This window comes from Rasamsonia emersonii (assembly GCF_000968595.1).
Source record: "Rasamsonia emersonii CBS 393.64 chromosome Unknown ctg1118621760507, whole genome shotgun sequence".
Classification (NCBI taxonomy): Eukaryota; Fungi; Ascomycota; class Eurotiomycetes; order Eurotiales; family Trichocomaceae; genus Rasamsonia; species Rasamsonia emersonii.
In genome coordinates this window covers 27558-37892 of record NW_013562953.1, presented here as the reverse complement: position 1 = coordinate 37892, position 10335 = coordinate 27558, and the positions used below count along the sequence as shown (strand labels likewise).

At 51.7% G+C, this 10335-nt stretch overlaps 3 protein-coding genes across 3 annotated transcripts; all 3 read right to left on the bottom strand.

Moving 5' to 3' along the window:
- Nucleotides 1–2: 2 nt before the first annotated feature.
- T310_7148 (uncharacterized protein) lies at nt 3–494 on the bottom strand (the record flags this gene model as incomplete). Its single annotated transcript, XM_013470066.1, has 3 exons — nt 3–124; nt 179–311; nt 375–494. Coding segments are annotated over 3 exons (375 nt in total), but the record flags the coding sequence as incomplete, so codon positions are not given.
- A 2330-nt stretch (nt 495–2824) lies between these two features.
- Nucleotides 2825–4703, bottom strand: T310_7147 (Conserved proline-rich protein; the record flags this gene model as incomplete). Its single annotated transcript, XM_013470065.1, has 2 exons — nt 2825–4058; nt 4111–4703. The coding sequence occupies 2 exons, from the start codon at nt 4701–4703 to the stop codon at nt 2825–2827; spliced, it is 1827 nt and encodes a 608-aa protein (XP_013325519.1).
- A 2386-nt stretch (nt 4704–7089) lies between these two features.
- T310_7146 (uncharacterized protein) lies at nt 7090–8595 on the bottom strand (the record flags this gene model as incomplete). The annotated part of the gene is made up of 3 exons (XM_013470064.1): nt 7090–7765; nt 7920–8437; nt 8509–8595. The coding sequence occupies 3 exons, from the start codon at nt 8593–8595 to the stop codon at nt 7090–7092; spliced, it is 1281 nt and encodes a 426-aa protein (XP_013325518.1).
- Nucleotides 8596–10335: the final 1740 nt, after the last annotated feature.

The following is a 10335-nucleotide window of genomic DNA, read 5'->3' as shown; positions in this document are numbered from 1 at the left end:
GGCTTGTTGTGGTCGTGCTGGTAGTCGTGATCGTCATGGTCATCATGATCATCGACATCGTCTAGGTCGTCGCGCAGGTCACAGGCGTGCTTGGCAATGGCATGAGCCCGTGAGAAGGGAACAACTGTCAGCAAGAAATTCGAGACTCGCTAGTATTATGGGCAGTTCAGTTGCATACTCTTCTGATCGCGCTCATTGCAGTTCTTCTCGACATCGCGCAGCACGGCGCGGCGCACGTGGTCGGCGCAGAGGCAGCCCAGGTCGCCGGACTTGCAGCCTGCAGCGTGGGTGTTGGAGAGGAGGGTATTTAGCTGCGTCGGCAATTAGCCGATGAACATGACCAACTATTGTGTACACTACAGGGCTATGCTTACCGCACAGTCCCATCCATGCTGAACCTGACCCTGACCCTGCTGTCCCTGAGGAAGGGCCTGCGCGGCCACGAGCTGAGTCGCGGCAGCGGCGACGGCGAGGATGGAAAGGAAGTTGCGCATTTCGATCGATTTAATCTAATTCAATTCGAGAATAATAACAAGATGGAAACAGTTGGTTGTCTTGGGTATATAGACAGTTTCCTGTCGATGAAGAATACACCTCTTCAGTGGGAGGATGGCATCATTTATCCCTTTCGGTGTTTTCAGTGGCATGAACATCATTACTTTACCGATGTATTTACATACTCTGGCCCAGCAACGTGCCAAACGCAGATCAATCTGCTGGTCACTGGGGAATGTGCATATATATGTCCCTATTAGGCGGGCTGCAGACTGTAGACTGCAGAGTACCTGGGTTCCAAAGGGCATCTCAGTTTTTATTATTTACTAGATTAGGGTTTGCACTGGAATGCAGTGCAGCTAAAGTATGCAGCTATGCCACACATACCACAGCATAACTGAGTGAGTGGGTCGGATTCAGTGCAGATTCAATCTACTGTATACACATGCCAGAGCCAGATGCCATTCATTGTAAGGCTTATCGACAGCATACGTATACATATGTCTACGTCGGTAAATTAATTACTGAGGAATCTAGTTGAGATTGGCATGGCATAACAAGACAGGACAAGACAGGACTCGAGATACAGTATAACTTCCTCAGCCATGCACGAGGTGAATCGCATATGCATGCACAAGAGATGATCGCAAGCAGATCTTCCATGCTCATGCTCATGCTCATGCCAGAGATATGTAGATTGATCGCTGATCTGATCAGTTATGTTTATTGTCATGTTGTTGCTTTTGTGCGTAATTCGAGTTCTAGTATGTGCATGGCTACCTACCTATCTAGGTATTTACTCTGGTGTAGCCGTCTAAGACAGCATTTCCAACACCAGGACAGTATATTGTTACGTTAATTGAGCGATATTCGTTAGTCGAGAGTCGTAGTCAACCTGTTCCTACATACAGTACACACATATACTTATTCATACTCACATATCATCCAGACCTTCCACTCCAGACGAGAAGGGACGTCCTGACGAGACGTGGGATTGACTCTTACCTACGTTGATATCCAAATGTTATATTGTAGACTTCCAAGTTATGGATTACTAGACTCCTGTCTACTGTGTAGGTACTGTACAGAATCCTTCATTTCTATCTTTCCATCGACTTTCTTTTTTTTGCCTTTCTTCCCTCCGAAAGGAAACCAGGTCTTGAACGTTTACCCTAACACCGTATTCTGTTTCCGTACTCGGTAGGTAGAGAGCCGACTACGGACGAACCCCTGCTTGCCTGCCCGCTTGCCTGCCGCCGTCCGGGCGGATCAGATAAGATAATCAAACTCGGATGGCAGCGGCAGTGGCAGCAGATATGTGGTGATGAAGTCTGGGAAGAAGATGCCTTGCGACTGTTTGGTGAGATACACCTAGTATATACATATTCAAGACTGACTGTCTACTATCTGTCACAGGTCAAATCCGTCGGCATAAAGCCCAACTCCAGTCTTATTGCCGCCCTCTCGCCCTCCTCGATCCGCGAGCGCATCAGGCTATATCAAGGTTCGACCGACGCTGCAGATTGCAGAGCACGACAACATCTACGCCATTTGTGATGTCATTGAGCTTGACAGCAACAGCAGCAGCAGCAACACTGCACGAAACGTCGCGCGCAGGGATCGAGCAGGCCGAGATCGCAGCCGCCAACATTGTGTCCTGCATCAAAGGCCAGAGTCAGAGCCAGATCCATTACCGTCCGCAATGGTGGGAGAGTAGTACCAAGGTGACGCGGGGGATTGGTATGTCTGGCAGACAAACTATTTTATTGATTTAGTTGAATTGCATGACTGATGTTAACAGACGAAAAAGCATCGTCTGGGCCAGCGACGGCAATGCCGAGATCACCCTGTCGAGCACGAGCAAGGACGTCACGATGGACACGGCGCGGGTCTGGCGGACGTTGGGGGTGAGGCCGTATGATGATGACGATGGCAGCAAACCGGAGGTGAGTACTGCTGTGTGATTACTGTGTAGATAGAGAGTGTGTATACATGATCTTCAGATATTAGAAATTAATTGATTAATTACACGCCGTCATCCATATATTACGTGGGTATCCATCCTAATCATATACAACCTCAGTCAACCAGTACAACTCCGTCCAATCCATGGCCAATCCAAGTCCAAATCTCAGTAAACAGTTCCTTTTTCTTCCGGTGACGAGAAACAAGAAACACTCAGTGCAAGGGAAGAGAAGAAAAGAGAAGAGAAGAAAACAAAATTTGGTCTGAAGGCGAAAACAGAAGGAGGGAAATTCCTGTTGGAACTCATGTACATACTATATCGACTAGACACGCCGACGCTGGCTAGCTGGCTGGCTGGCTGCAACTAAAACTGCTCACTCGTCAAGCACCGCGTCACATTCACCAGCATCCAGGCCAGACACTTCACGCCGGCCGTCAGCGCCGTCACGACCACCTCGAGCAGCCACACCATCAGGCGCAGGACCAGCCGCGTCGGGCCGGGCAATTCCTGGCCTGCCCGCGACGAGCTGCTTCCGTAGCGGCCGTATTTCTCGAGGTCGATCTCGTCGATGACGATCTGTTTGGTCGATTTCGACTTTGACTGGCTATTCTTTTTCTTGTCTTTGTTTTTGTTCTTTGATGATGCTGTCGACGACCGCAGCTGCGCCATCAGCATCGCTTCTTCCTCTGCGTCTTCGCGCTCGGCGATCGTCGCGATTAGCTTCCCTGTGAACCGCTTCGTCTGCGTGCTCGTCGCGGCGAGCGAGTTGCGGATCTTGTTTCGACGGACCGTCTCTCGCGGAGGTTGTACAGATACATGGCCAGGGGTGTATATCTCCCTGTCTGCTAGGACCGGGTTCGTCGCCTCGTCCGACACGGCGACCGCCAGGATGGCCGCGACAAGCGAGTCGATTGCATACAGTGACGGGATGATGGTCGTGGTGAGCCCCGCGCAGATCGACAGGCACATGCTGCCCAGGTCGAGCGATGCCAAGGGTTCGTCGTTGTCCGTCAGCGGCAGGGTCGATGTCCGCGGCGTGGCGGCCGAGTCGGCGCCCTCGACGGCGTTGGGAGCCACGGGACTGGTGACGAGAATGCTGGGCGGCTGCGTCCCTGGCCGCTTGGAGACAGTGATGTGCAGCGTGCCGGGCTTCTTCGTCTGCACGCGCGAGAGCTGATTCCCGTCCTCGCCGACCAGCGACGGCGCGTTCTGTTTCAGGAGAGCAGGATGCTGAAGCTCGTACCGGCCCTGCCGCGCGTTCCAGATCAGACGGCACGACTCCTGCGCTGCTGCCCGTTTGACGGCATTGGTCTCGACCTCGAGCGCCTCTGTCGGCGCCAGATGATGTAGCCGTCGAAGCTCGGCGGCCTGCTCGACCGCTAGCATGGCTGCCAACTTGGAGAAGATGATCGTTACGAGTCCGTCGTGCGGCGGCTGGCGGCGCGCGCGGTCCTCGAGCTTCAGCATCATGACCTGGACGCTCCGATTCGGCTTGAGGGGGTGATTCCGCATGAGCGAGAGCTCGTTGGTCGAGTACGTATGGAGCGTGTAGAACGGGTGCTGAGGATCGCCAAACGTGAACGTTGCGGCGTTGATCCTAGATGTCGGATTAGTAGACTGGATAAGAGGTTCGGATGGAAGCGTCCTACCTCTCCATACGCAGATTGAATGTCCCCAGACCCTGCAACTGCTGTCCGTTGGCGGCTTCCCATAGATTTAGCAGTTCCTCAGCGGACGAATAGCGGACTTCTTCGACGGCCAGGGCGTCAGTTGGGAAATTCACAACACTGGCCGGGACTGTTTTTGGCCCGAGAACAGCATCCACGTCTGCTGGATGAACGGGTTTGTCTGCACTCTGAGGGCTAGCTGGCTGCGGGAGACTGTTGGAACCGGCATTCTGGGGATAGTATTCTTGCTTGTCGAGGGGGAGTTTGGGGTTGTAGCGGGGGAAGATGGACTTTATCACCACGACAGGTGATTTGGCAGGTTCATCTGGCACAGGAGACCTCGACTGGCTGAGATGTGCCTGCGGCGGGGGATTGATATCGCTCGTCGTGGTGTCTTCGACGACCTGGACCACCACCGACTCTGCTTTGGCAGAGGACTTGAGATCTTCCAACTGAACCGGACTGGGAGATCGGTCTCGTGCCGTTTCTTTCTTGGACGGTCTGCGAAACGGATTGTTGGAGCATTTGTTTTTCGGCGGCGGCGGGGGGAAGAGCTGGAATTGGCCGGTGGTCATTTTGAACGACAGATAGACAAGCTGGAACGGCACAGAGAGTATGGATATATGGATATATGGATGTAGAGACCTGCTCTAGTTCAGAAGAAACAATATCTTCTAACACGACCTGCGTGATGATCAGATGATGCAGAAACGAAGATCAGCCAGCGAGCCCGCGACTGACTGCACGAGAAGAAACAGGGAGATGAAAAAGTCTCCGGTAGTCGAACAGGATTCAGATGGACCAAGCTGAATTATAAGCCAGGCATCTTGGTGCGGTCGTCCTCACCGAGGCCGCCAATGGTGACGATTCCCGGCATGGCGGCACGCTACTGCTGACAGGCCAGGATGTGAAGAACAAAACATTGTGCATGCAGATGCTTAATTCTGTCCTGCGAGTGGTCGATCGTAGTAGGCAATATCGTCGTGGGCGCGTCCAACGTTGTTTGCCTCATTGATTGGTGGTGACGCTCTGTGTAGCCGCCGGGTTTGTGATGGCGGCGCTTAAGGTTCGTTTCGATGAGAACGAGCAAAAACAAATAACGCCAATCAAGGATTGTCCCGCAGAGGTCGTGTGATGGCCGAGTCTGACGAACTTTATCTTGATCTAAGATGTAAGTCTAAGATGTAAGTACAGACATACATACAGCATGTGGATATCGATCAACAGCCGGTGAGTCAGGTGATCAGCTCCCATATTCATACTGATTCTTTTAGCAGAATTTCCATACTTTGTGACATAGTTGACCTTGGTATTTTAGTAGATTTTGCTCTATGCTACAGTACTATCGATTATGGAAATCAGATCCTACTGTACTCAGCCCAAGAATGATTATCCCAGTTTTTTAACGACCAAATTGGTCTTCAAATCCACAGTACATGCTCCAAGCAACCTCGTTGAAAATTCAAGGAAGCTGACTTAGATGAGCAAATAGCGGTACCTAACTACCTAGTTAACTAAGGTAGTTATGAGGTAAACTTCCTTTGGCTGCGTTGCTGCCTGCCAGCTTACTCCGTAGCTTCTCGTCATCTGCTGTAGATCTAGACAAACCTCTTCTATCCCTCTGTCACTTTTCTTTAGCAACACTCTGCCGCGTAGGCAGCATAGAACGCTTCTTTCTAGGGAGATCTCTCCTTCCTGTTCAAGGAACGCTCTCCGTGGAGCGTGCAAGGCTATACGGACAAAGCGTGATAAGAAACGCGATGACAACGACATCAAGCTGAAAAATACCTACGAATTGCAGCTGTATCCAGCAAGACACTGCGACTGAGGTCTAGTTCTAGCTAATACGCCTACAGTACCTAGTTGCCATGGGGGGCGGAGATCGTCTTTGGAAGCCCATATCGATCCCGCAGGAAGAGAGTCAATAACTGAATTGCCACAGTTTCATCGCGACTAATTAACCGATTCCCAGTTGTTATCCAGTTCAGCGTGGACCCAGTCTTCAGGACTGTCAAGTTTACCCGCCAAGGTTCTTGTCGAGATATTCAACTATGCCAACATGGTGGACCAAGTCGCCCTTGCGCGGACGTGCAAATACCTTCTCCAAGTCTCAACACTTGTCACGTTAAAGGCATCATCATCGCTGGCTGGAATCAGAGTGTCACGCCCCTGGGGAAGGACGGTAGAAGAGGAGGAGCTGCTCAGAGTCGTCGAACCCCTCAACGCGGCGGGACGTCCGAATAGAGCGTGGAATTTCTGTGTTGACTGTTTCCAATATCGACCGACAAGGAAGAGTTACTGGAAGAAAAAAAAAAGACCCCCGAGATTGAACAACGACAACAAATGGATGTTGCAGGATTGGGAGAGTGTCATGGCGCTGTGGAATGTCAAGGACTCACTACAGTGCCAAGAGTGCTGGTATCAGGAGCATTGGTCCAAGTTCGAGAGCATGACACCCGCGGAAAAAGAGAACTATATCCAAGAGGGTGACTGGAGATTTTTGTTTGATAGATATCTAGATTGGTATTAGTTGGCACTTGGCACTCAGCACTTGGCGCTGTGGCCGAACAGGTACTATATACCACAGTATATGGTTGGCAGTACCCATGTAGGTAGGGATTACTCTCTGACCTACCAGGAACTGCACTGCTGCCAACACCGTGAAACAACACAGGACGGGACAGGACAGGACAGACAAGGGTGTATCTACTAGGTAGTAGTTACCTGTCTTGGCTAACAAATTCTAATCTGACGTGAGATCACCAGTCAGTCTATTTATTGATAACTTGCTGTGTCTCAAGGCCTGTGAAATCCAATTCCCTTCTCCATCGTATCAACTTATTGCATAACCTATACAAAGGATAACTATATACAAATGAATGACCGAATGACCCAAACGCCCACCCTGTTTTGTCTATCGCGTCCGTATAAGATATATATATGAAAAAAAAAAAAAGGAAATCAATCTTTTGCTACAAACGTCGGCAGCATGCTGCCATTCTGCTTGGGAGAATTCGAAGACTCTTTCCCCCACGAACGAGCAAACCGCTCAAACGCATCCGTCGCAGCGCCAAAGTAGGGCTCGACTTTGACGGCCCACAGTCGGACGACGACCAGCAAAAAGCAAAGAAGATGGGCAGCACCAAGAACAGCGTCAAGCGACTTGGCACCGGGATGAGGGACTCCGGGTCCGGCATCCCATCCTCCAGCAACGCCGGCTTGAATGTCAGAGAGGCCGGCAGGAAAACCATGTACGTCATCACCGACCGCATCAACGGGCCGTGAAGCAGATAGAGCGGGTAGCTGATGCTCCCCAGCCACAGCAGATAGCGATTCGACAGCGCATTGCGCATTGACGGCGAAAAGAGGATCGCAAAGCAGAGCATCTGCGCGCCGATCCCGGGAAAAAAGCGCCCAAACAGGGCGTTCGGCGGGAAGATCACCAGCCCGATTTGCCACAGCTGTCTCGACCACGCAGCCTGCTCGTAGAACGAGTCGGGGAACGAACAGAGGTAGAGACCCAAAATCGCAAACAGATATGGAATCACATGGGCGACAGTCGACTTCGGCTGCGATCGAGGGTATAACGACAATTCCGCTATCATCATCCCGGCAAACACGTTGATTCCGACAATCGCTGGCGAATCCGTCAGTTTCCCGCACGATCAACAACTGGTCGAGAAAGCATACCGTCACCCACGGCCCAACACCACATGTACAACACCGCCTCCGCACAGAGTCGGAATCTTGGCGTCGTGTTGACGGTGGCGAGCAGGGTCGTAAACACATACAAGGACCCCTTGAAGAGATTAATCAACGCCCATTGCGGCTGGTCATATGCGTTCTCCCCGTATACCCAGGTCGAAATCAGCTGGCGGATCAGATCGTCGATGGCCCGAACCCAGGAGGCACTTGGCCGCGGACTCGTCGTCCTCACCCAGTATGCGTCCGTTCGAGTGGCGAGATTAAAGGCGCCCAGTTGACAGAAGAACCAGGCCAGGATGGTGACGGCCGTGGCGGGAAACACCAGTCGACCGGTCCTTCGGAACGTGCTAGAGGCCAAGGAGTTGAGCGCATCGTTGACGGCGCCGACGCGGGCCAGTTGGACGGTTTTCAGGGAGTTGACAAAGCCCAGCAGCACGAAAAAGACGGCCACCCATGCGTTTCCTTGGCCGACCAAGCGCAGGAACGGACGTTGAAACAGGGCGCTGGGCCCGTTCTCGGCCAGGGCCGGGGGCACGATGTATCGAGCGAAGCAGAGGGTGACGTGGCTGGAGACGACGAAGACTGACGCAATGCCGCGGAGGCCCTGGACAGCAGATAAAAACGGGGTCAGTCGGACACGAGGAATCGGGGCAACTCAAACTGGCTCTCACGTACGTCTGCCCAGCTGCTGTCCCGCACGCGGCTGGCAGTCGGCTTCTTGGAGCGGTCAGCCGTCAGACTGGAAGCGATGATGCCGACCATGACGGCCGATAACGAAGACAACTACGAGACAAATGAAATCTACTATATAAGATAATCACTCCGCGAACGACGGAAAGAGAGACGAGGCAACGGGAAAAGACAGAATATGGGACGAAAGGCAGGGAGGCATGAGAGGCCTCGACCGCATGGGCAGTGCCACTGAAGGAAGGGACGTCCGGACGAGACAGCCGGGCAAGGAAGGGATGGATGGAAAGAGGGGGATTGAGAAAGGGCCTGCAACAGTCGGCTGCGACCGCAAAAGGCCGTCATATCGATCGCGACGGCCAGGGACGGAGGATTTCGAATTAGCAGTTCCGCCATTGCCAATAATGGGCACGCGTGCCGGAGTGGAGATGCAACAGGGCGAGCACCGTGCCTTCTCCGGAGCCCCGGTGTAGCGGGCTTGCGAAGCTCATCGACGATCTGGATCTTCGCGCGAATCACGCAGCGCAGGCCGGTGGGGGCGCCGTCGAACCCGGGCTGCTGGCGGGCCTCAGAGCGACGGCGTGTCGCGCGTCTGCTTCACATTCCTGACCCTGCGTTGCATTGCAGAAAGTTTGCCGCCTCGTCAGAATGACACGGTGCAGACAACAAGACGGAGTATACGCCGTATTCGTCACGGCTGCAGTTCGTCAACAGGGGGTCCAACGTGACATGAAGACGATGCTGAGTAACCACACCTTACCCCATTCGGCATAGCGGTCCCGTGTCCCTGATTCCTCACGTGACAGCCATCAGTCTCTCGATTCTCGAATAAATCTATTAGCAAATAGTATGCCAATAACCTATTTTTAGCCAGTCATAATTCCCCTGGCCATGTGGCGCATGCCGGGACCGTCTCCAGCGGGATCTTGGTCCAATAGGATGGTGCCCGTGCGGTCTAGACCTGCCAGTATGCCGAGGTCGGTATACAAGCCGCATGCGGAGTAGTCCACCTGCTAGAATAATGCTACGGAGTATGGTTGATAGACATGTGACTGCTCTTGCATTAGAATGAATAATACTAGCAAGGAAGAATATACAAAAGCTAAATTTAATAGCCGAATTTGGATATATAATTTCTGATTTTCTCTCGAAAACCTGTCTAGCAAAAGACGATAGTATAAGCCTGATAGAAATGCTTTTATTTTAAACTCGTTCTCCTGGCAGAGGGTCTCACAGGGCTGGATGGAGAACTGGCACGGATAGGTCATTTCGAACCTGATTCTTCACCTACATATAAGAGAACCTTCCAGTCCCCGTAAGACAACAAAAAGGCACCTAATCACCTCCTCTCTCCCAGAGGACATGCAATCGCACCAGAAAGTAGATAGCAATGTACTGTACATACGTAGACTGATGAAGTCAAGAGGCTGGAAAAATAAGAGATTTGTTTCGTTTCACGTACAACGTAAAGATTGATTGTCTGCTATACAATACGTCCAGATCTCAGAAGACATCGAGATACATAGCACTTCCGCTCTTATTATCAGTAGGTAATAATAACACAATTAGAATAAACCATAACTCAGTGCATTGCAGTGCAAATGCAATATTATCAGGATCGTACAGAGTACAGGACAAATGTAATTTACAATTCGTCGTGTAATTATGCATACAGGCCCACTACACCACACCCATTCTTCGGCCCGTTGCCGATCCGAACCGACCGTATGGACGTATATATAACCCCAATTGGAAAATAAGAATGTAAAAATTGTTTCTTTTTTGAAGAGAGTGTTGTGATCATTTATATAGGGC